Source organism: Diabrotica virgifera, chromosome 7, assembly GCF_917563875.1.
Source record: "Diabrotica virgifera virgifera chromosome 7, PGI_DIABVI_V3a".
Taxonomy (NCBI): Eukaryota; Metazoa; Arthropoda; class Insecta; order Coleoptera; family Chrysomelidae; genus Diabrotica; species Diabrotica virgifera.
This window is the reverse complement of record NC_065449.1, coordinates 20,811,454-20,838,235: the sequence shown is the minus strand read 5'-3', so window position 1 is coordinate 20,838,235 and position 26,782 is coordinate 20,811,454. Positions and strand designations below refer to the sequence as shown.

The window sequence follows — 26,782 nt, the reverse complement described above, 5'->3', positions numbered from 1 at the left end:
GCCGCGTTACAGTGTGACCAATTATGTTTGAGTACGCATATCACGTGACAAAAGGCAACTTCTTGATTGATTAGAGAAATGTCGCTACTATCCTTGATCAACTTGAAAGATTTGTTTACAGAAGATTCTTCATCTTTTTTCATTTGACATTTTGAATCAAAATATAACCTCTAAATGGATTTTTGTGTATGTGTCAAAAAACGTCAATTATCTGTAAATAATTTTTAAATTAAAATTACATTTCAATTTTAAAATATGAGCGTCGAAAAGGATAACGAAAAGGAGCATGTTCTATCAAAAAGACTGAATAAAATTATACAAGCTAGAATAGAAAATGACGAAGTAAGTTCTTTTATTTGTTAATAATAAAAATTATACAACTTACCAAATCTCTAAAGCAGACTTACCAAATCATTTAAAAATCAATAGCAGATCTGTAGAGTAGGGAGGGTGAGTCGAGTCCCACAGCACTTAGTCCACAATAACTGACCTATTGTGTGTCCTCCCAGGGAGGTGTAGTTCTTAGTTCATTGTCCATCCTGCCTTTTCCAGGAAGGTGGAGAAGTCAGCAAGAGATATCTCCCTTATGTGGGCAGGTGTAGGCCAAGGCTTGCTAAATATGTACTCTCTCATTGACGATAATGCCGGACAATCACATTAGACATACTCAATAGTTTTGTCTTTTCGTTCAGACTTCCTGTATAGCAGTGTGTTTACTAGCCCATGTGTGGAGGTGTTTGCTTAGTTGACAATGACCAGTTAAAAAACCAACTGTCAAGCATTAGTCGAGGAAATGAAACTGAAACAATGGCAAAATCTCGCAATTTTTTCATCCAGCATCGATTTGTACAAAAATTTGGGATTAGCCTCATTTCACCCTCTAGTTCATTTTCTATATTGAGCCGTTGTACGCTTTTGGTTTTAAAACTACCCCTAATTGTAAAAAATTATAAAATAACATTTTAAACTTTAATATTGTCAACATTTGTTTCTTATTAGTTACATAATGATTGTTTTATGCTTTAAGATATACAGTAGAACCCCGATTAACCGGGTGTGGATTATCCGTGCTGCGGATTATCCGTGCTATGATTTTCTATTACTTAAGTTGCGTTTTTGAGGTTTTATTAAAATAGCGTCATCGTAAATCACTTGACAGAAACTCTATATGACGAAAGAGAGACTCATAATGAAAGATTTATTTTTTTCTGTAATTTTTTATGGTAGCTACATATGTATGTGTATACGTACATATGTATTATACATAAGGAATACATGTTCGGATTATCCGTGCTTTTCAATTATCTGTGCCACCCTTCGGTCCCAAGGAGCACGGATAATCGGGGTTCTACTGTACTATCATAATATTTCAACCCTTAAAATCACCCTTGTTGGATCTAGATAATATAAAAAATTCACTTATCCTAAAAGAATAATTTCGGCTTGCATCGATTTACATAAAAATTTGGGATTAGGATCATCTCACCCCATACTTCATATTCTATTCTATATCATGCTCAAGGGCATTGATTATTTTTAGGAGTGTAAACTACCCCTTATTGTCAAAAATTATATAAAAACATTGTAAACTTTAATATGGGTAAAATTTGGTTTTGATTGGTTAAATAATGATTGTTTTATGCTTTTGGATATACAGTAGAGCGTCAATTATCCGAACTAATTGGGGGACATGGGCGTTCAGAAAACCGATTTGTTCGGATAATCGAACTATATTGAGATTGTCATACATATTTATCCACTTGGAGAGGTTCCAGTCAAAGGTTCTTCGAATAATCACAAATGCCCCATGGTATGTTGCAAATAATATTATTAGACGAGCTCTAGAAATTGCAACAGTAAAAGAAGAAATTACTAACTTCGCACAGAAATACGAAGACAGACTGACACAACATCCAAATGTACTAGCCAGAAACCTCATGAGACAACCAGTCAGACGAAGACTTGGACGAAATACACCTAGTGATTTACCATCGCTATTTTAGTTATATGTGCCGTAATTCCCAGAGACAAACAATTTTATATCTATGTAAAATATCTGTAAAGAAAATGATTAATGAATCATTTTCTCCAAGTCACCTACACTAGTGGTCACAACATTTACTCATTGTAACTTGTTTTACAGATTGTAAATAAATTGGGAGGTTAAATAAAAAAAAATATTTATCCACAAGTGAATAAAAACCATATTTATATAACTGTATATTTGTTTATACCTTGATAATGACAAATAGCAATTAAACAAAAACGTGCAGTCTTTGCAACAACATATTTTTGGATACACAATTTTAAGCATTAAGTACTAATGCTTGCTCAGTACTCGAGTGCGGGGCGCGGGAGTCGGGAGTTCGGATAACCGGTCGTTCGTATGATCGACGTTCGGATAATCGACGCTCTACTGTAATATCATAATATCTCAACCCTTAAAAACCACCCTTAATAACATTACAATTTTTATAAGTAGATAATTTAATAGATCTATACAGAAAAGAAAGTAGAATTAAAGAATTACAAAAACATTTATTTACACAAAAATACGAATTTACAAATATGTACAAATACAAATACAAAGAGTTTTTTAGTCATCTTCCAGTATACGAACCGGTTCTGTGGTATACATACATTGAAAATGCTCCATAAGAGGACTATTCGAACTTTCCAAAAAAAAAATTCGTTTTATAAACATAGCTCCTTCACTTTTGCTGATAAAAAGTTTTTTAAAAACGATTTTGTAGGATTTTTGAAGAGCAATAACACTATGTAAATTAAATTCCGTAAGATCCCTTAGTTTTTAATTGGGGTAGGTTTAAATGGCTCGAATATAAAGAGCCTCGTAAATAGAGGTCTTAAACAACTATATCTCACTAACTATTCACTGTAATGAAAATTCATGCACAAGAGAATTTTAGTTATTAAAAAGACTACAATTTAGTAATGTATCATTTTTTCGTATCTCCAGTACTTTCGGAGATATTTTGAAGTAAAAGGTGAAAAATACGAAATTGCAAAAAATCAATTTTTCTTTAAATTCTCATTTTTCTAAAATTAGGCCTTATAAATAGGTCAAACTTCTTGGATGTATTGATAATACAAATATAAAAGGAACTGCAGAAAGGTGAAGACCAATTTTTAATTAGAAGGGTAGTTGGGGGGTTGTTTTCACTGATTTTTTTCGTAGAGAAAAGCAGATACCGACATTTTTTTGATCATAAGTCGCTCACTTTTCATGCTAGAAACTTTTTATTATTATTTTTTGGAAGTTCCAATTGTATGCTTAAAAAAATATTATGTAGGTTTTCCTCGAAAAATGCCAAGTTTTCCCGTTATTTGACTTTGAATATTTCAAATTATGCATTTGACGAAAAACCTAACCTTTAACATGCCGCATCTCGGTTTGTATTGGTCTTAAAGATATTATAGGAAAATAATTTGGTTTGTGTTACTAAAAGATACAATTTTGATATCTACAGTTTTTTTAATTAAATGCATATTTTTCGAGGTATTCTCAAAAAACCCCACTAAAAAAGTCGATTTTTTCGTCGAAAAACTGTTACTTTCAAGCGCGAATAACTCGAAAAATAATAGTTTTACGAAGAAAATGTAAAAAACATTTTTTTCTTAGAATTACTTTTTACATCGATTTACATGGTTAAAATGTACCTAATAAAAAATTTCCACCCCCGAGATGAGGTGGCAACCACCCCCAAGGTTTTAGCGTACAACGGCATGATATAGAAAATGATCCTTGGACTATTCCCTAATTTCTGTGAAAATTTCAAGTAAATCCATGCTGGATGAAAAAATTGCGAGCCAAAATGCTTCATTTCCTGAACTACGTAAGTTTTTCCTGGTCAATCCCAAGTACTTCTTTGATACTGACTTTTCAAGATTCCTTAGTCTTACCTTGTCAAGTCTATAACCTTGCCCTTCTTCTCATCTTTGCAGGGTTTGTATGTGGGAGTGACATTAAATTTGGCTATTTCTATGATTAATCTAGTAGTTGACCAGCCAAAAGATCACCAGGTCCTAAGTCTTAGATGTGCTGTATTCGTAGCTAGTTGGTCAGCAATGTGGTTGCCTTTATTTCCATTGTCTTTCCATGGGAGGGGGGGTCAAAAATCTTCAAAAATTGCATTACGCAATAGTTAAACGCCCATTATAGTGCGTTACGTAGGGGGTGGGGCGGTCAAAAATCGTGTTACGTAATACTTGAACGCTCCCTAACCCACCTCAGGATGATGTTAATTACTCTTTGTGTTCTTCACCAAATTCTCGTCGTCTCTTTGAGAATATTCATATTGATTAATTAACATTTTTATGGGGAAAATTTTCCAACCATTGTGTATCTGTTAGTATAGGGGTCCTTTCTGAGTAATCTGCTACATACTGTGTTAATAAAGTATACTTATCGATTAATTAAAATTTTGTTCATGTTTCAGAAATGTTCCTACGAATGGCAGAAAATACCTACCTACAGAATAAATCTTGTTTTAGTTACCGATGCCAAATATTTTTTGTTTTGATTATTATAAACAATCCAACAGTTATACTTGTCATATGATTTAAAGCATAAAACAATCATAAATGAAATTTTTTTCATATTAAAGACAATATTGTTAGCTTACTGTCAAAACCAATTAACTAAACTTTTTAAACTTATGAGAAATCCATCTTTGTTAAACTTGAATTTGAAATGAAAAATCATCTGAACTCAAAAATGATTTAATAACTGAACACTATATAAAATAAATAACATTGCAAACTAAAAATTCTGTAAAAAAATCATTAAAATGAAGTGTAAATTGAAAAAAAAATATATGAAAAACATTTTTTGTCTGGTTTTGGATGTACAAAGTTTAGTTATCTGTCAGGTCACTTTAAACATCACTGTCCTCAATATCAAGCTCAGATATACTGTCCTCGATGTCCTTCGAGGTCAGTAACAATTTATAATACTGATAAAACTCATCCGAGATGACTCCTGATTGGCAGAGCTTTAAAGCCGGCTACACACATTCCTGTAAATTAGGCAAGTAGCTAGCATGCCAGCTGCTGGCATAAGCCAGTGACTGGCATGCACAAAACACATTTGCGATCGCATGCCTTAACTAGCAAGGCGATAAAGCAGGGTAGATTTTTACACATGCCAGTGCTAGTAAACAATCGAGTGGTTTTCATGTGAAACTAAAGTATTTGTTTTGTAGTTAAAAGTTTTCGAGTTTCCAACAAAAATGGCGTTCCAAGGAAGGTATTCGGAATTAATTAAACAAGCAAATATTGCTCATGGCCATGGATAATTGTTAGAAATTTAATAATGAATCCGACCCTTATTTTTAAATAGGGAATATGGGTCGTGTGCTAGCTCATTTAAAAGGTTATTCAATTCTCTATTCAGTTATATGAACATTAACATAATTATTTATACAGGGTTTCCAAGAAAAAAATATTTTAATTAAATTAACTGACACAAAAAGAATAATGTATGTAATTTATTTAATTCAAAATACATTCTACTGCTGTCACAAAATAGAAAAAAAATGTTTTTTGGTAAATAAACATTGCTTTTCGCTTAATTTCAATGTTCAAGCTGCCACCCGTCTGCCTCTTGGTAGGTTGAATATTGAATTTAAGCGAAAAACAATATTTATTTGTCAAATAAACATTTTTCTCTGTTTTCTGTCAGTAGTAGAATTAATTTAGTTCATAATAATTTTTCTTGGATACCCTGTATAAATAATTATATCAATGTTAATATTACTGAATAGAGAATTGAATAACCTTTCAAATGAGGTTGCACACGACCCCTATTCCCTATTTAAAAATAAGGGGGTGGGAGAAATGGAAGAGAGGGGTTGACAAATGACAGATATATGTACAGTAAAAATGTGTCCCCTTTAAATCAAAAATCGACCTGTTTATTTCCTTAAAATCTAATAAATACTGCCAAACATCGAGGTGGACTGTTTTCTTTGGCCCACTCTGTATTTTTTCCTGTTTTACATATATTTTACATTGGTTAATGTTACAGACTGAACGTTTTATTGCCTCATTCCATTTTTTAGGAAACCGTTAATGCTTTTAAACAATTATCAACTTTCTACACAGAAAATAGTTTACAAGCTCGTAGGAACTTGAGAAGTCAAATAGAAAAAAGAAGTTTGGATGTGAACAAACAATTCTTGAGGTCATTCCAAGAAGTAAAGCATGCCTTCGATTCAATTTACAATGATATAGCAGACATGAGTAAGTCCATACAGGATATGGAAAGTAGGTTACAGAGTACAAAATCCAGAACTAAGCATTTGCTTCAACAAACTAGTGTGCTGCAAAATGAAAGGTATGTAAAATTATGTTAATGTCATGATTTCTTTGTTACTATTTCGTGTTGGGATTTTTGACAGCCTTTCTCCAGAAATTCATCTCAGTTGCAGTTAACATTTTTATGTTTTCTCTTTTAGTTGTTCAGGTAGTAGTATGTACAGTTATGTACATGTGTATGAGTATGTACAGGTTTCCAATATGGCTTACCTCATGATTATCAAGTTACCTTAGTAACAGAAGTCAGATGGTTAAAATTAAGAACCACTTATCTAATCCCATTTTAGCTCATTCTGGTGTTCCTCAGCGATCTCACCTTGAGCCTTTGATTTTAAATCTGTTTATAAACTACATTGGTTTGAATTTTCAGTTTTTCACATTTTTTATTATTTTGCAAATGATCAAAGCTGTGTTGAAGACTAAATAGTGTTAATGACTGTCTTAATTTGAATAAGAATATAGCAGCTCTTCAGAATTGGTCAATAGATAATAGAATCAGTTTAAATATAGGTAAATGTTACTATATTACATTTTCTAGATCTAGAGTTCCAATGATCTTTGATTATCATTTTGCAATACATCACTAAAGAGAGCGAAGGTGATGAAGGACTTGGGAGTTTTCTTTGATTATTAGTAAAGCTCTTCAAATGCTTAGGTCTGGATCCCGCATAAGAAAAAAAGTTGATTAATAGCAAGCTGAAATTTTGTTAATAGCTTAACGGTGTCTAGTCGGACAAACTTTGATATATGGGAACACTGGAACAGGGGAAGTTTTAATGGTGGAAACAGGTTAAAGATTTGGAACGTCAGACTACGAAAACGTCAGATGTACTTTGTCGGAGAGAACTTCCAATTTATTTGTTGCCCTTTCATTAAACTCTCGTGCAAAAATCAGACTGGTGTGTATCACCCACTGGGCATTTTGATGAGTGGAACACGAAGAACATGTCAAATGACAGAAATCATGTTGGTTAGTAATAATTTTTGCATGAGAGTTTAATGAAAGGGATAACAAACAAATTTTCAGCTTGCTATTAAACAACTTTTTTTTTGGTACGCGAGATCCAGACCTATTGGTTTTGTTTTCTGTAATTCAAGGGATGTATCCATTATCTTGACATTGATAGTGTACAATGCATTGGTTAGCTGAACTTTACATTATGCTTCTAATGTATGGCCTCTGCTCTACCAGATTTATGTCAATGCTATTGAAAAAGTTCAGCATAAATTTCTACGCTTTATAGCATATAAATTGAACAGGATTTTACATACTTACTCTTATAAACATATCCTAATGCAACTTAAGCTTCCAACTCTCGAAAATCACAGGATAATGTTAGCCACAATACTTCTTTATTAGCAGAGCAACAAATAGTTTCAAATTTTATTTTCAGGGAAAGAAGCATCAACCAACAAAAAATTGTGAATGTTCTCCTAGAGAGATTTCAACTAACTTCAGAGCAACTCTATATCATTCAAGGAAATAAGGAGTTTTTATTGACTCCTGAAATATTTAATGTACTAGATAAGATCCAAGAAATACGCAATGATTGTAAAATACTTATGCAGTCTGGTCTTCAAACGTTGGCTTTAGATATTATGGAGCAAATGACCACATATCAGGTACAACTTTTTGTTTTAACTCATTTAACATCAGTAATACATTAAAGGGAGTATGAGCCATATGGCTTAAATATGACCTGGATAATTAGTCCAGGGCGCATCTGCTTTGAGATGGACGTTGAGAGGTGACTCAAATTTTTTTGCAGAAATTGCTTGAAAATAACTCAAATAATAATATTTGAGTTATCCTCCCACTCAAAATGGTCCGGAACATTGTTTAAATAATCAAAATGTCAAAATATGAAGGAAAAATTCGATTTTTTTTATTGGTTTTTTGATTATAACTTTAAAACTATTCATTTCTGAGAAAATTTGTACTTACATAAAAGTTGCGTAATTAAATTTTCTACATTATACAATTGGTTAATAATTTAAAAAATAGTCACCCTTGTTGCAAAATAGCAATAATTGCGATAAAAACCATACAAAAACAAGTATTGGCATTTTACGTTTTTCAACCATTTATGCTATACTTAGGACCTTCATATTTTACTCAGAAAACCTATATGATATAGTAAGACAACACTGCAAATTTCATTAGGATCGGTTTAATAGATTTTGCAAAATAAATTTTGCAATCCAGCTTTCGCAAAAAAAATTCATTTCTTTAAAATGTTGCAGGACTGAAAATAAAGCAGGTAGCAAGTTGAATTTTTTTTTTGCTTATAGAAGTGTACTGTACCTTTCATTTGCAATTTGCAAAATTAAAATCAATTAATTACCACGGCGTCAGGAAATTTTTTAAATAAACATTAATTTTTGGTGCTACGCGCAGGACAGCGGTGTTCGATTCACACAAGTTGATTTCCACCAAAATTTCTTCCAATCTTTATCTAATATATTATTTTCTTACTGTATATTTTGTTGTATTTTAATATTTTAATTCCACAAAAATCAAACAAATTTTATTATTGTTTGTGAAATATTGTTTAGACAATTGCCTACGTTTAAAAATAATAAACTTTTATTCTCTAAAGGCTGTATGACACTATGCATTTTCTTGTATCATTTCTAATATCGTTTCTGATATGTCAAAAAAATGTATAGTGTCATACACAGATACAAGAAACGATATCAGAAACGATACAAGAATTTGTGTCAGGCACAGATTCTTGTACAATAACTGCGCCAATTTCTGCGCAAAGAGCAAAAACGTAAAACCTGCTGGTAAAACTTCTATAAATGTCATAATGGCGGCTGAAAATGAGATCATATGATTTATGTCTTGATGAATTTATTTGTGTTTTGTAGGTATTATTTATAAATATTTTATTGATACTTAATATACCGTTTGGCATGGACTGCTGTTCTACTAATAACCATATATTTAGAATAACTGGGTTTCATATTGCATAATTTTTTAATAGAGGAAAATACAATAGTTCCAATTTGGATCAAACTGAAGATAATTATAATGCAAATATTTTAGCACAAATATCAAAACAAAATAAAAAAACACAAATAATCAACAGTCAACGTAAAAATTCTAGTTATTATAACATTAAAATATTTGTTTTTAAAAGTTTATAAATTTTATAAAATCCTTAAAATCAGCTGTAGACGCAGTACTACCATACCAATGTAACGTGACAGGGCGACAAACAAAATTTCGACCAATCACGTGCCGAATTTCATACAGTTTTCGATACAAGAACTTGCATAGTGTCATACAGGGCACAAATGTACGTACAAGAAATGATACAAGAAAATGTATACAAGAAACGATATCAGAAACGATATTAGAAATGATACAAGAAAATGCATAGTGTCATACAGACTTAAGTTAAAATATATGAACAAAGAAAGTTTTTGCTAAAAAAAGTGTTATTTCAAAGGATAGAGTATGTGTTTTTATTTTGCAATAAACAAATTTATTTATTTATATCGAAATGTAATAAAAATTAAAATGTATCAATCATATCAAAGGCCATTCGAATGTCCAATCAGAGTAAACTATCCGCTGTCCTGCGCGTAGCACCAATAATTAATGTTTATTTAAAAAAATTCCTGACGCCGTGGTAGTTAATCGATTTTAATTTTACAAATTGCAAATGAAAGGTACAGTACAGTTCTATATGCAAAAAAAATTAAACTTGCTATCTGTTTTATTTTTAGTCCTGTAACATTTTGAAAAAATAAATTTTTTTGCGAAAGTTGGATTCCAAAATTTATTTTGCAAAATCTATTGAACCGATCTTAATGAAATTAACAGTGTTGTTTTACAGTATCATAAAGTTTTTATGAGTGAAATATGAAGGTCCTAAGTGTAGCATAAATGGTTGAGAAACGTAAGAGGCGAATGCTTGTTTCTGTATGTTTTTTTTATAACCAATTCTATATTGTAGGAAATTTAATTACGCAACTTTTATGTCGGTACAACTTTTCTCGGAAATTAATACTTTTAAAGTTATAATCAAAAAACCAAGAAAAAAATCGAATTTTTCCTTCATTTTTTGACATTTTGATTATTTAAACAATGTTCCGGACCTTTTTGAGAGGGAGGATAACTCAAATATTACTATTTGAGTTATTTTCAAGCAATTTCTGCAAAAAAATTTGAGTCACCTCTCAACGTCCAAATGTACTAATATTTTTACAGATGCGTCCTGGTCTAAATAATAAAGAGGCAATTTAAAAAAATCTTCATAAAATACTTTATTGAAGACTGTGAATATACTAACTGTACTGTACTGAATGTACTACTGTAGTACATAATATGATTTTATTAGTATGACATATCTGTATGTGTAAATTTTTCAATCAAGGTCACATTTTTTAGGAGGCAGGGTTGGAAAAATTATATAGATGGACCCAAAGTCACTGTAGAAATGTTGAAAACCCTGAATTGACAGATCTAGTTACACAATCAATGGCAAGGCTTCAACACAGACAAGTTTTGTTTAAGTGAGTACTAAATTTAAATCAATAATATATTTGGATTGAAATAAAAATTAAAAAAATTCAACCCTTTAGTTTTGGGCTGTCATTCTTCATTCAACAAGTTCCCGTTTGGGTAAAAATGTAATGCGAGGAAGAAGAGAATTTTGTATTAAAGGCTACACCGTGCTGTCATTTGTTTTGTTGAGACAGTTCGGACGTTTCTTGATCTATATGGCCTCATGCATTCCACGCACTCTTTATCGACCGTAAATATATTACAATAAAAATGTATTTTTAGGTATGTAATCGATGAATACTGCATATGTCGCAGAAGCAAGATAACTGATGATTTTATCAACGCTCTAACACGAGGAGGGCCATCTGGAAATCCTGCTCCTATAGAAATGAGAGCTCACGATTCTCAGATCTATGTCACAGATATGCTCGTTTGGTTGAACAAAGCGATTGCTTTGGAAAAGCAGAATGTTAGTTTATTGTTGAAATTGTGCAATAAAGTAGGTGAGTAACTTCAGCGAAAGTTAAATATAACCCTTTAAAAACCTTTCCTTTTTTTTTCTAATTGCATTTTTAATAATCTTGCCTGCTCTATCACTGTTTTTTGAAGTACCTACATGTATACACTAAATTATACTTATTTTTAGAGCTAGATGACATTATTACCGACTCTTTGGCAGTGATTTGTGAAGGAATTTGTCAACCTCTCAAAATGAGGGTTGACAAAATACTTAACGTTCCATCCCAAGCTTCTGTGCTCTATTCCGTAGTAAATTTACTTCGATATTATCGGAAATGCATTTGCAAAGTAAGTATTTACAAAAACATAGTTACCCGTTACCCCTTGTATGTATGATTATGTGATACAGCTGTAGACTGAATTCAAAATCACGTGAACTTGACGCACTCATTTGGTGACATCAATCTACGAACGAAACGATAAGCTACTATAGTCCGTCCTACCTTGACTTTACAATATAGGGAACATAGGCAATGCAGTCCTTATGAGAGTTTTTAGCGCTGCCTGTGATGCCGATTTTATCAAAAATAATTTTTAATCGAACATTAGAGAGATTAAATTAAAACTGTTTTAGAAAGACATTCTACAATTTTAGGATTCGTTTAAGTTTATTTGATATACTATAGTTATTACGCATATGAATCCTAAAATTGTAGGTTGCCTCTCTAAAACAGTTTTAATTTAATCTCTCTAATGTTCGATTACAAATTCTTTTTGATAAAATCGGCATCACCGCGCTAAAAACTCATAAGAACTGCATTGCCTATGTTCCCTATACTGTAAAGTCAAGGTGGGACGGACTATAGTACACTTTAGAAGACCAAAAATAAGCATTTTTTCAAGATTTTTTTCTCAGAACCTTTATTAAAAATGAACATAAAACTTTTTACATATTAATATTTAACTCTTAGAGAATACAAAAAATCTATCCTTTTTCATTTATGCATGTAGACTAATATTGTAGAGGGGGCTAAAGTCGAGACCTCGAAAAAAAGTAGTTCCGATGGCGGACAGTTAATCTCAGGATTGGGATCTCTGAAACAAAATATCCTAGGGCATTTGCAAAAGGAAGGTTTCTTACGTGACAATTTATCACCGTTAGTGAAAAATTCCGCAAAAACATTATTTTACGGAAATTTGAAAAAAAATTGTGAAAAATCGCCCGTTTCTCTATAGTTTTTCATGGTTAAAAAGTACTTATTTTTTATTTTTTGGTCAAATTGTGGTAAATTGTCACGTAAGCAACCTTCCTTTTTCAAATCCTGTACGATTTTTTTGTTTCAGATATCCCAATCCTGAGATTAACTGTCCGCCATCATTTTTCGAGGTATCTAGTTTTGCGCCCTCTACAATATTAGTGTACGTGCATAAATGAAAAAGATATATTTTTTGTACTCTCTAAGAGTTATAAATTAATATGTAAAAAGTTTTATGTTCATTTTTAGTAAAGGTTATGAGAAAAAAATTCTTGAAAAAAAAAGATTATTTTTGGTCTTCTAAAGTGTACTAGTACCTTATTAGATATTGCTGAAAACATTTAATTCTGAAGTGAAGTGAAAGACAATTTGTTTCATTTCGATTCAGAGGCCATGCACAATCTACAGGCAGCTGTTTCTGTTTACAACGTCTTCAGTGTAGCTGCGTGCCCGCCTCTGAATCAAAACGAAACGAAATTGTCTTTTTAAGGGGAATTTCAAAAATAGATTAAAATCCACCATTAGGACGCTGCCGCAACATCTCTTAAAGAAAATAGGAAAGTCACAGATACAGAATCCATTATTAAAATAATAATAGATACTTATTTAAATCTGAAACTTTCCTTATTAGAACCCCTTTCTGTTAACATCCTAAATCTCTTCCTTTTACAATTTATAAGACATAGAGACGACGAAAATAGAAAGCGAAAAGGATTCTACAATATGGGCAGAGATTTAGGATGTTAACAAAAAGGGGTTCTAATAAGGAAAGTTTTAGATTTAAATAAGTATCTCTTATTATTTTAATAATGGATTCTGTATCTGGGACTTTCCTATTTTCTACATTTAATTCTGTTTAGTGTGTTCTCATAGCAAGACAGAGTCTAATTATTTTTTGCAGTAGTAAAATTTATTATTTTTCTTCCAATAGTCGTGTTAATACTTTTAATTGAATTTTTTTCGACCGTGCCTATTTCTAAGGTTATAACGATCGGATGGACAAGGGGTCATGAAGGCTGAACCAGAAGGATCAGGACGATATTATCCTTAGATGGAATAAGGAATGACCGAAGATGGAAAGGTCCAATCGTTTACATTGACGAAACAAAGGCCACGTTGCTCCGTCGGAAGAGATGTGGGCGTGGTTCTTTGGGTTGCGCTTCTGTTGCAATGAAAGATGTTAAATAAATCAATAATGATATGCGAATAGAGCTAATGGAACGACGATAGAGAAAAGATAAATAGATAACATTAACTGATGGTTTGACTCATGGACTCTAAGAAAACGTAAATACTGAATACACAAACGAAAACATTGGGCGCCTGGAGTTTTGACCGCTAAACTCTCAAAGGAAAAATTAACGAAACATAACACAACAATAGAAAAATTAGCAACACTGCTATGACAAAACCACATTGTTCTAGTCTTGAGCTGTAAATAATAATTAAATAAAATTCAACATCGTACACTTTAATAAAACATTTATTAAAAACTCAATGGAATCTCTTAATATTCACATAATATACATAAATGAAGCGTAAAAACGTTAACCACAAAAATAAAAATTAAAAAATAATAATTTAAACATGGTTAACAAATTGCATATACAGTAATCCCTCGTTATCCGCGGACTCATCAACCGCGGTCTCACTTATCCGCGGTTGCGATATCTGTTGAATTTCAATGAGAATATTTTATTATTTTTATATTTATATTTTTTATAATTTGACCAGTTTGACCATGATACGCCACTGGCGCTTTTTCTTAGTAGTACATAATACTACAGCAATACTACAGCAATTAGTTTCTATAGTCCATCCCACCTTGACTTTACAGTATAGGGAACATAGGCAATGCAGTCCTTATGAGAGTATTTAGCGCGGTGATGCCGATTTTATCAAAAATAAATTGTAATTGAACATTGTTCTTCTTCACGTGCCATCTCACTTCACGACGGAAGTTGGCAATGATCATGGCTATTCTGATCTTAGATGCTGCTGCTCTGAATAGTTCGGTTGATGTGCATCCGCACCATTCCCTCAAGTTACGCAACCATGAGATTCGTCTCCTTCCTACACTTATTTTTCCCTGGATTTTCCCCTGTATAATCAACTGAAGTATGTTGTATCTCTCATTACGCATAACATGCCCCAGGTACTGCAGCTTGAACATTAGAGAGATTAAATTAAAACTCTTTTAGACAGGCAATCTACAATTTTAGGATTAATATGCGTAATAACTATAGTATACCAAATAAACTTAAACGCATACAAATCCTAAAATTGTAGATTGCTGTTCTAAAACAGTTTTAATTTAATCTCTCTAATGTTTGATTACAAATTCTTTTTGATAAAATCGGCATCTTCGCGCTAAAAACTCTCATAAGGACTGCTTTGCCTACGTTCCCTATACTGTAAAGTCAAGGTGGGATGGACTATAGTTCGGAAGGTTTAAAATACCGGCGAATGTAGACGCTGATCTCAGCGTCTTTGTTTTTGTTGATATGACTAACTGCTTATTTTATTGTTTCATTTATATATAATGTACATAATTTGATCATATTTCTTTCTATGTACTAATATACGTATCCAAATTGGGATTATATGTCATATTCTTCTTTGGATCGTGGATCCCTCACCAACCACGGTTTCACCAACCGCACCTTTCTCTTCGGAACGTAACCCCCGCGGTTGAAGAGGGATTACTGTACACACACGTAAAAAAAATTGATAAATGGACGATTGTGACTCTCACTATTTGAAAATGGAATTAACTGAAGTTAATAAACATTATCTATAAAGTTTAAAAATATACAAAAGTAAAATAGTTTCTTAAAAAGTTTATCTATAAAAAGATCATAATTAGTCATACTTCGTCCATTTCTAAACGTAGTAAAAAGGCCTTTTTGTCTCGATAAGACTAAAATACTTAAATTATACTCTAATAACAGAAATCGCATAACGTTAATTAAAAGAATTAACTATATAAAACATACTTCAAATTCACTGTAAATGTCAAAAACATTAAGCGAAAGCGTCTATATATCCTGAATTAAAAATTTATGCGAAAGTAAATGTCTATATTTCTTTTTTTTTAATCCAAAACGGGAATGACCTACATGTTATTTTAGGTAAAATAACACATGGTAGTAGCTACGTTACCGCAGGGAAACAAAAATAAACCAAATATAAACTAAAATACCAAGTTTTTTGTAAAAGGTATATATTAAAATACCCTAAATAAGGGTCACAATACAAAACGTTTTCGGATTAAGGAATCCATCATCAGTGTTTAAAAGCCCTAAAATTAAGTATAACCTAATTAAATGAGATAAAAGTTAAAATTGACAGAGGTTTTAAAAACAAGAGGCCATACTTACAAAAATTGCATGCCTGAGCCACCAAAAGGTATAGGGTAAAAACCCTTTAAATGTAAATCATAAAGTTATTTTATATATTTATATAAAATTCATCGGATGTTATAGATAAACCTGGATGTTACCCAGGGCAACACAGGACTCTTCCCACGTGGTTGGAACTTTTTTTGGAGAAAACCTCACATATTGGATTTCAATGGCCAACTGACAACAAAAATATAAACTCACTTGCCCAGAACAGGTAGAGAAAGTCCATGTTTTAGACAGTGTCGCAGACTGCCCAGGTGTTAGGATTGCCCTTTGTAAGCCGGCAGGCTCTTAAGGTGATGGCCAGGAAGAAATTCGACTTTAGACAGTCGAAAGAATAACAGTAACAGTGTTAATAAAATAGCAGCTGGACGCAATGCAAACTTAGGTGGAAGGTGGACCCTTTAAAAAATAGAAAAACGCCATTGTACAATTGTACATACCAATAAACAATAATTAATACTCTTACCTGCCTAATCGGCGGGGCCCACGATACACGGTCACACTTGATCTCACATACTGACTAACTCTATTAACTCAACTCACAAATTATGCAGAATTTTAAGAATTTGTGCTTTTTATGAACGCTAAGCGTCGTTTTCGGTGGAGTGGGGTTTTCCAGCCAATGGGAAACTGTGTGAAATATTTAAAAACGGATTTGTTAACACTCGAAAAGGGCTTAGCAAACCTAATACTCAAAATGAGTTATGGCTATTAAGGGATTAAGTGTTAATGACTTCTACCTAAAAGCTATTAGATCCTCGCATTTTGCGTGACATCTATCGATAGCAACACATGTGTTTCTAAGAAAAACATGCCGATAGAGACTCTAAAATCTAATCAGTTACGACAAAAACCGTGAAGTGATGGGGGACCGGATTAAAATCTACACTGGGAAAACTTAAACGTTACAAGGTTTTCGTTATTTATAATGTTTTGAAATATGTCTATTTCTATTTTAGATAGTTAATAAAGGCGTAGTTCAGGAAACATTGACGGGACTTCAAGAAAATTCAGAAAAGTGTTTCTTAGCTACTTTGCAAAAGCAGGTGGATAGCAAATTGGTGAGAGTAGAAGCCCCTCCGAGAGATTTGTCTCCTACAACTGCCATTACAAACCTACTGGCGTTGCTAAGAGACATTTTGTCAACTGCCAATATGAGCGAAGGTCGAGAAACTGACATGGTCAAGGTAATACTTAAAAATATTACAGTTTTAATTGCATTTCAAACTTAGTAAATAATTATCGTGAAAATGTAATCATCTTATACATACATATACAGGGTGAGGCAGATAAAGGGCCTATTAGAAATATCTCGAGAAATAAAGGCAACAGACTCATGAAAATTGGCATGAAGGGGTTTTGAAGAGTGATATATTTAATGAAAATATTTTCATCTATTTGCTACTTCCGGTTATACCGGAAGTTGCTTATAACTTCTTTTTTTTAAATGGGACACCCTATATATTTTTCCATTTTTGGATTCTACTCGAAGTCTTATTTCTTAAAATATGAGGTTTTGTATTGCTATACAGGGTAGTTTAAAAGATAATTAGGTTTTTTTTATTAATTTCGTAGCAACTTTCACACCCTGTAGAATTGGAGTAGTTTGACATCAAAAACTTTATTTATGTTCAAATGATTTTTAATATAGTCTGCTATTGTCAGAAATTATTAGTATAGCTAATTGTTGAATTTTGAAACATTTGAAACATGAAACATTGAAACATTTGAAACAAAAATTGTTGAAACAATGCGTAAAGTCGTTTGCAAAGTCGAAATACAGGGCGAACAATCACAGGCGTTTGAAACGAATATTGGGCTGCGACAGGGAGATGCGCTGGCGTGTCTCCTCTTCAACATAGCTCTGGAAAAGGCGGTCAGAGATGCCCGAATAGACAACAGAGGAAATATTTTTAATAAATCATCCCAAATTTTGGCATATGCCGATGACGTGGACCTAGTTGCCCGCACAACACGCAAACTAGAAGAAATGTATACCACCTTCTCAAATGCCTCAAAAAATATGGGCCTGACAGTAAACGAGGAGAAAACTAAGATGGTGGCATCAACACCCAACAATAGAGCCAGAAACATTGGTCACCAATTCTCTGTTGATAACTCTACCTTTGAAGTGGTGGACAAATTCACATACTTAGGCTCCCTGATCACCAAGGAAAACGTCATGACAGAAGAAATCAAGCAAAGGATAATCCTAGCGAACAAATGCTATTTTGGACTGAGTAGACATATGAGAAGCAGAAACTTAAGCCAAAAAACAAAAATAACCATATACAAAACCCTTATACAACCAGTGTTGACATATGGATCGGAGACATGGACCATCTCCAAGGCAGATGAAAACCTTCTGCTTATATTTGAACGAAGGATCCTGAGAGGCATATTCGGTGGCATCTGTGAAAATGGTATTTGGAGGAGGAGGTACAACTACGAGGTATACCACAGATATAAACATATATTTGGTGGAAAAGACGTAGTATCTCTTATAAGAATAGGACGACTAAGATATGCAGGACATCTAGCAAGATCACAGCATAACAACCCTCCTAGAAGAATCCTTATGTCACAACCTGTGGGAAGTAGAAATAGGGGTAGGCCAAAACTTAGATGGAAAGATGGTGTAGATGAGGATGGGAGAAAAATAGGCGCAGCAAACTGGCAACGGTTGGCAATGGATAGGACTGACTGGCGTAATAGACTTGGGAAGGTCGAGGCTCTTTCATAGGGCTGTAGCACCATTGATGATGATGAATTGTTGAATTTTAGTATACAGGGTTGGTCGAAACTCAGAATGAGTATTTTCTGAGTTTTCTTAAATGGAACACCCTGTATTTTAGTATTGTAATGAAATGATATTTATGTTACTTTTTTTATTTCTTAAGCATTCCCTATACCTAACTGCTTTAATTTGTGCTTAATTGTTAATCGCACCAACAATCTTAACTACGTAAGTATTTTGATAGCTCAACCATTATTGGGAATTTTAACGATCAGTCTAGATTAATATGTATGCATTTCCGAAAAATTATTTGTGACTGAATATTTTCAAGGCCAACCTAATAAAATTTCACGTATTTTTTGTTGCAATTAATGTTTGGCTTGAATCACCAATAGCTCACAAATTAAAGCAGTTAGGTATAGGGAATGCTTATAAAATAAAAAAGTGCCATGAAATATCATTTCATTACAATACTAAAATACAGGGTGTTCCATTTAAGAAAACTCAGAAAATATTCATTCCGTGTTTTGACCAACCCTGTATACTAAAATTCAATATATAGCTATACCAATAATGTTTAACAATAGTAGACTATATTAGAAATCATCTGAACGTAAATAGAGTTTTTGATGTCAAAGTATTATAATTCTACAGGGTGTGAAAGTTGCAACGAAATTGATAAAAACACGTAATTATCTTTTAAACTACCCTGTATAATAATATAAAACCTCATATATTAAGAAAGGAGACATCGAGGAAAATCCAAAAGTGTAAAAATATACAGGGTGTCACATTTACAAAAACGAAGTTATAAGCAACTTCCGGTATAACCGGAAGTAGAAAATAGATGAAAATATTTTCATTAAATAGATCACTCTTCAAAACCCCTTCGTTCCAATTTTCGTGATTATGTTGCCTTTAGTTCTCGAGATATTTCTAATAGGCTCTTTATCTGTCTCACCCTATATAATAAGTTCATAACGTTCTACGACGTCTTCCAATTGCCAATCGCCACTGTTCTCTATCGCAACACATGTCTTCGTTCAAGCCTCTTTCGTTAATTTCCCTATGAATTCCCTCTGTCCAGCTTTTCCTAGGTCTTCCTCTTTTCCATTGTCCTTTTGGTGCATACCGTAGTACTTGCTTTGGTAATCTTTCGTCTTCCATACCTAGTGCGTGTCCAAATCATGTTAGTTGCTTTGTTTTCATATCGTCAACTATAGTATGCTTTACATCCATTATCTCCAATATTCTTGTATTTCTGATTTTATCTCTTCTTGATATACCAGCGGCTCTTCTCCAGAAGTCCATTTCACTTGTTCTGAGCATTATAATATCAATGTAATGTAATCATTATCGATTTTATTATTGTTTTTAACTAAATTTTTTAGTACACTGCGCGTCAGTCTGTTTCATCCACTCAGTGGATCCACAGAGTGGTCCGTCTGGTTTTGCCCTTAGGAGTCCGTGTATGGAGAAGAGCAGCCACAGACAAACAAGGGTGGAAACAATAAATAAAGGAGGCCAAGGCTTAATTTGGGCTGTAGTGCCGTAGAAGAAGAAGTTTGGAGGCCACCTTTATCCTAGTATGAGGGCCCCTCGCATCCTAGTTTGGAGGTCCCATTTCATTCTAGTTAACCATATCCTAGGATGGAGGCCATCTTTATCCTAGTTTGGAAGTCCTTTTTTGTCTCAATTTGGATGGAAGCCTTTTTACTTCCGTATGGACCGAGTCCTCCAACCTTAATTTTGAAGGCTTTTCATTCCAATAGTAATAGATTATTGTAAGTACATTCTCCTATTCCAAGCCAAGCCGAGTGATGTTGTTTTCACTGCCACCACATTCAAAGTTGATTATACTGTCACCACCTAAAAATTTCGTTGTTAACAATATTATATTAAATGGTGTTTGTAATGTTGAACTTATATTTCAGATTGCTCAGACAGTGATGGACCCTCTTCTGAGGGCTGTAAACGAGCAAGCATCTCGCCTACCCCCTACAGATATGGCTGTCTACATGTTAAACTGTATGTACGAAATGTACACCTGTCTATCCCTTTACGAGTTTATGGACGACAGACTGGAACGCCTTCAAGCACAATCTGACGCACAAATCGACACTTTGACGTCAGAACAAGCCGGATCGCTTGTGGCCAATTTGAATTTGGGGCCCATTTACACTATTTTACAAGATCAGAGCCATGGAGCGTTGTCGGAAGTGCCGGGAATGGAACCTAGTAATCTGAAGAATTTTCTGGTAAGTCTAAATTTTTCATGTTTAACATTGCGTGCCACGCTTTAATCGGATTACTACTCTCAGGGGCCACTGATATCCACGGCCATGAAAGTTAGTCATACGTGTATATCAAAAATGAGCGACGTGGCCCCTGGCGAAATATCTGTGTCTCTCATATATGAGCCACGTGGCACGCAATGTGTTAATAATATATGTAATCTTTTTTTTTTGGAAAATAGCACGTAATTATGATCGAAGTCGAACAATAAGGCTCTCACGCAATTTTCCTCTTGTTGCCATAGTTTAAATTTGAAAAAATATATAGAGAATAATCAGATTTTTTTGACCTGCCATTCCTATTACAGTGAGTATTTCATTGGCTAAAAGTACTGATGAGTATATATGACGTCATTATTATATTTGGTGAGGTTGTAAATAGCAACTGACGTCTGTCATAATATTGGAGGTTAAATGTAATGTCAAATTATTGTTTTCAAATTTTATTTATTTAGTTTATATTTTAACGACAGTTTATTTTTTAATTGACAACTTCACTTTCCCTTCCATATTCTTGATTGGTCGATTAGGCTCGTAATACTCTTGTTGTATGGTAGGTTTAGTTAAGCGTTAATTTTAAGAAATTGTGCTGGCTAAATGGACAGCTCCCAAAGGCCATAAAGAAGAAAAAAAAGAAAAAAAATAAACAAAAGTTTTACATAACTTAAAAATAAACAAAAGTTTTACATAATAAAAACAAAAGTTTTACATAACCTTCTACAGGACAACATTACTTTGACACTTATATTACAGATAGTTATCTTTGTTTCACACACAAGACAAAGAGAGACAGTGTAGCCGGTAACTGCTGTGGTAAATACATATATGATTTTTATTTGACAACAGTGCTTTCCTGCTAAACTTGACGGTAGGATACATGAGGAAAAATTTGTTTGCCGTCAAGTTTGTACCTGTGGGTTATGATGTCATTAAATCTATAACGTGCATGCCTAATTATTTGACTTTTAGTTTAATTAGTTTGGGAGTGCAGAAAGAAGGCTTTTACACATGTAGAACATACACTTGAGTCTTGAGTCCACGAGTTTTTACTCGTGCATCATTAATACCTGGCGAGATAAAACACATACTTTTTATCTAGCATCATTCTCTTCCACGCATGAAACTAATGACAAACCAGCTACCGCCTGTTATTAAGTATAAACACATGTTATTTTTATGAACTATCTAGACTCAGTACATTGAAAAGAGATAAGTACAAAAAAGACGATTGGGGATGTTTCACACATTTTAAGTACAATTTCTGACGTTGTGGTTTGTTTACTTTTGTGGCTGTCAGTTTGTTGAATTTTTTTACTGTTATTTTGTCGAATTTTTGCATTTTGCAGTTCTTTATAGTATACAAACCGTTGTTTACACAACGAATTTTATATTGGAGTTTGAAATTTTATGGTAAGTTTATGTTACTTTACGATTAATTTTGACAACGTACAACGTTAACCTCATTGACACAGTTAAGGAATGTTTGTGTTTAATGTTCCGCTAAAGTGAATAAAATAACAAAAAGAAAATATGTTATTAAATTTTTTATAAATTGTTTATTTATTTATTAATCAATGATAATAAAAGAATTTATTAAGCTACTTCAAATGTAGCTGTAATTATGCACCAAAATTTTAAAGCAAAACTTAAATTTGACATTCTATTTATTTGTTAACGTCACATTTTATACTATAATCCGCGATCGGAGTAATACTTACTTTCTGTCACTTGCTGTTGTGTTTAGCAAATTTCTGACTTATTTCGTATGCTTTAAATGATGACGCGCGGGTAAAGACTCGTGGACTCAACTGTAATTAAGGTCTTTGTCAATAAAAAAGAAATGACAGAGCAAGTGACCTCGCATGAAAAAATGATTTTGCTAGAGTTGCGGTACCTTTCGAACAATTATTAATATGTACCTTATTTATTTGCAGGATAAAATGGATTATCTTGGATCCCATCCAGATACAGCTTTATTACCCCAGGTGCATTTGTTGACGTCGTCAAAGCACAAAAAGTCTGTACAAAAACGATCATTTGACGTTATTTTGGCAATATATAAACAGTTATACCAAGCTGTTTTGGATCCAGTGAATAAATACGAAAATCCACAATCGATATTTCACAAAAGTCCAGAAGAACTGGAGAGTGCTTTATTATAGAGCTGTTTTTGTAATATTTTTATTGATTGTTAAAATAAATATACCATAAAAATCTAGTATTTTTACTTTATCGTACTACATACGAAGTATGAGTATAATAGATAAAGTTATAGGATCGTGCAAAAAAATTTTTTTCAGATTTCACTTTTTTTCGACGTTTTGAGTCCCCCTGAGTCTAAAAAGCAAATAAAAAAAAACATGTCGGAAGTATGTACGTATGTACGTACGTACGTATGTCGCCACCGCCCAGCAAAAACTACTAGACCGATTTCGATGAAATTCGGTATGAGTAAGTTTAAGAGAATTTTGTCGAGAAACTAAGCTTTTGAAAAAAATCTCTCAAATGGGGGCCGAAATAGGGGGGTTATTTGGGGCCCATTTTTGCAAATTTTGACCGAAACGAATGAAATTTAACTTAAAGTTAGCTCATCGATAGATAAATAGAAATACGGAATTTGACATTTCTAAATCCAAAATGGCGGCCAGCATGGCTGACCGCCCACCCGACACATTTCCCTACCAATCTAAAAACTTGTTTAAGATAAATTTAATTTGAAAAAATATTTATATAGCCTAAAGATGGGGATACAACAGGAATAATATCGTTTCTCAGAAAAAGTTATGGGTTGCCTATATTTAAGGGGTCAAAATTTGACATTTAGAACTAGATTTTCTCAAAAATGGCTCCAAGGAATTTGTTTATTTTTTGATATATTTTTGATATCCTATCGGTAAATTGAATAACATTAGTCAGATTTCTTAACTCCTCATAGGAGGGGAGTTATGAATTTTTTATAAAAAAATATTCGAGTGCCCGTAACTTCCTCTGTAATAGAAACTAAAATTTGAAATTTGGCAGACATATATAGTACTTTATTATCTATTATCACAATAAATTTTATCTACAATATGGCTTCCGGTTGAACCGGAAATGAAAAAAAAATCTTAATCTTTTAGATACGCCCTGTATAATTTTACACATTTTGAAATAATGCAAAATTACCTTTCCAATGACATAAAACTCGTTGCTGTAACTTAAAAACTCGAAAAGTTACAGAAAATAGAAATTTTGCTAGAATCTTATGCGTGTCCTCTCTCACACGATCATAGCAGAGCATTATTATAGGGCAGTCATGAGAGTATTTGGCTCCGAATTCCATCCTACTACATTGATATACTTGATATTTTCACAGTAAGTAGGGAATAGCTCAAGAAACAAAATCTACCCTATATACTATGGAGCTTTTATCTTGGGGCAATTTCCACCCCTTCAAGGGGGTAGAAAATTTGTTGGTCAAAATAAGCATGGAAGTGGCTAGAGAACCTATTTTTAAGTAAAAATTGATCTATACTTTTTTTTGAGAACTCAATACTTTTTGAGTTATGCGTAGTTGAAAATTGGCCATTTTCATTTAAAAATGACACGTTTTCGGACGGTTTTTTGTGAATACCTTAAAAACTATGCATCAAACTAAAAACACTATATAATTTTCTTTTTAGATTATAAACAACAAAGAGATTCGTTCCTTCGTAAATTTTCTATTTACATATAATACAAGAAGAGATATGGTAGGTAAAAATAGTGTTTTTTGGTGCATGCTCAAAGTCTCATACTTTTGTAGTGTTTGAAAAGGCCTTTAAAACGAGCACCGTTAAATGTCGCTTACATTCAAACTAAGCGAGATATGGTGCAAAAAGTTATATGACTAATGTACTTTAAGGAAAAATGAGAAGTACATACATTTAACCCCTCATCCACCAGAATTTAAATGCAGTGTTTTTCTTTTGCAATACCTCTTAATATAGTGTTATTTCTACTTTCAAAAAGTTGGACGGGTTTAAAATGAAAGATTTAAAAAAAAAGAACAAATTATAGAGCGCATTTTTAAATTTTCTTAAAATTCTTCCTTTTGCTCCATGCAATTCGAAAATAAAATATCCACGAGAAGTGGTGGGAACCGCCCCCATGATAAAAGCGCCATAGTATATAGTATATAGGATAGACTTTGAATTAGGAGATTGGGCTACTCCCAAAATTTCATTAAAATCCATGCAGTAAAATGCAAATATTGTAAACTATTAATTTCTCTATGAAAAATGAACTAATTTGAAATGCAAGTATGACTAATATTCTATTGATTTATGCAATAATCTATAGTGTGTCCCCGAAATATGGCATCGAAGATTTTCTCAAATGCAGGAATTAATGATGCGTAGAACCATAAAATATTTTCAGGTATACAAGGTGTTTCTAAAATATCAAAATAACGAGTAACTTTGTTATTTTTATAGAATGCCAGTATCTAGTACGATAACGATAATAGATCGGTACGATAAAGTTCTCGGGCGGCCCTTCCGTCCAGCGTTTTTTATTACTTATTTGTGAACATAGTAATTCAATGACGTTACTATTAATCCGGTCAACTTAGACATCAAAATGCTTGGCAAATAACAAAAATTGCCGGAGAGCCAAATTTTGGTGGAGAGCTAGGGTATACCATAACAAATAAAGTTTAAAAAGTCCCCATCGATCCCATGTGTGCGTCAAAAGTTATTCGGGGTCAAAGGTCAAAATTTGAGATTTTTTGGATTTTTTTCGAAAACGGTAAGTTTTATCAAAAAAAGAATGTGTGTGTACTTTGTACGCACGTAAGAAGTTATACTTCTACTACATATTATTATATATGATTTTTAAGACTATACCAAAAATTTAAAAAAATAAAAGAATAAAACGCACACAAACACATTGAAAAATGCCACAAAGAAAAAATGATTTCTGGACGATAATAATTGTTGGCAAAAATTATAAATACGCATTTGCTGAAAAAAAAATTATATAACAAATATACTTACAATCATAATATGCATAAAAAAATACAAAAATAAAACTTGCATCGGGAATTGAACCCTTGAATTTCGTGCCGCTTTGACTCGTAATCGAAGCGTAGACTCACTCGTCCAATCGCACATTATTTATCATGTGGAAAAATACGGTAACTGAACGTTTTACTGTTTGACAATTGTTTTGAAAATTATGTAGTTTAAATTTTGTGGAAGAAAATATAAAAATATAACAAAACAGTAAGAAAACAATATATTAGATGAAGATTGGTAGAACTTTTGTTGGTAATCAAATTAAGTATGTAAATCAAAGCATTACATACCTACTAGATAAATAAATCTACGCCAAAAATCATAATTTAAAAATAAAAATCGAACCTAATTTGGGATTTCTCTGGATTTCTCTCTAAAATCCGCATTCTTGAGAAAATAAATGTATGTATTTCAACCTAATCCAAATGTATAATTACAATATGATTATAATAAAAACTAGGTACTTACCAAATTAGAATGAGTTTTCCTTGTCCAAAATAGTCCAAAAGTCCAAAAATATAGGTATATGAAAACTATTTAAAAAGGCAGTATAACTATTAACTAACTTTTGTTTGTTGTTTCTTTTCACACAAATTTTAAAACGCAACAACCATAAATAATCTAACTACAGCTGTGCCACAGCCACCATATTGAATAATTTTTGACATGTCATTTGAACATCCAATCAGAACAAAGTTATAATGCGCATGCGCCCGGTCGCTAGGTTTTCCCATATAA

At 32.7% G+C, this 26,782-nt stretch overlaps 1 protein-coding gene across 1 annotated transcript; it reads left to right on the top strand.

The window, feature by feature from the left end:
• Positions 1 to 94: 94 nt before the first annotated feature.
• Positions 95 to 23,222, top strand: LOC114325980 (conserved oligomeric Golgi complex subunit 6). The gene is made up of 9 exons (XM_028274137.2): positions 95 to 342; positions 6,081 to 6,355; positions 7,731 to 7,959; positions 10,739 to 10,863; positions 11,138 to 11,358; positions 11,502 to 11,662; positions 16,937 to 17,164; positions 20,649 to 20,972; positions 22,943 to 23,222. The coding sequence occupies exons 1-9, from the start codon at positions 256 to 258 to the stop codon at positions 23,168 to 23,170; spliced, it is 1,878 nt and encodes a 625-aa protein (XP_028129938.2). The 5' UTR covers positions 95 to 255; the 3' UTR covers positions 23,171 to 23,222.
• Positions 23,223 to 26,782: the final 3,560 nt, after the last annotated feature.

Coding starts and splice junctions, on each gene's coding strand:
- LOC114325980 (XM_028274137.2), top strand. CDS start 256: ATGAGCGTCGAAAAGGATAACGAAAAGGAGCATGTTCTATCAAAAAGA. Junction 17,165..20,648: donor GAGAAACTGACATGGTCAAG/GTAATACTTAAA, acceptor CTTATATTTCAG/ATTGCTCAGACAGTGATGGA. Junction 20,973..22,942: donor GTAATCTGAAGAATTTTCTG/GTAAGTCTAAAT, acceptor ATTTATTTGCAG/GATAAAATGGATTATCTTGG.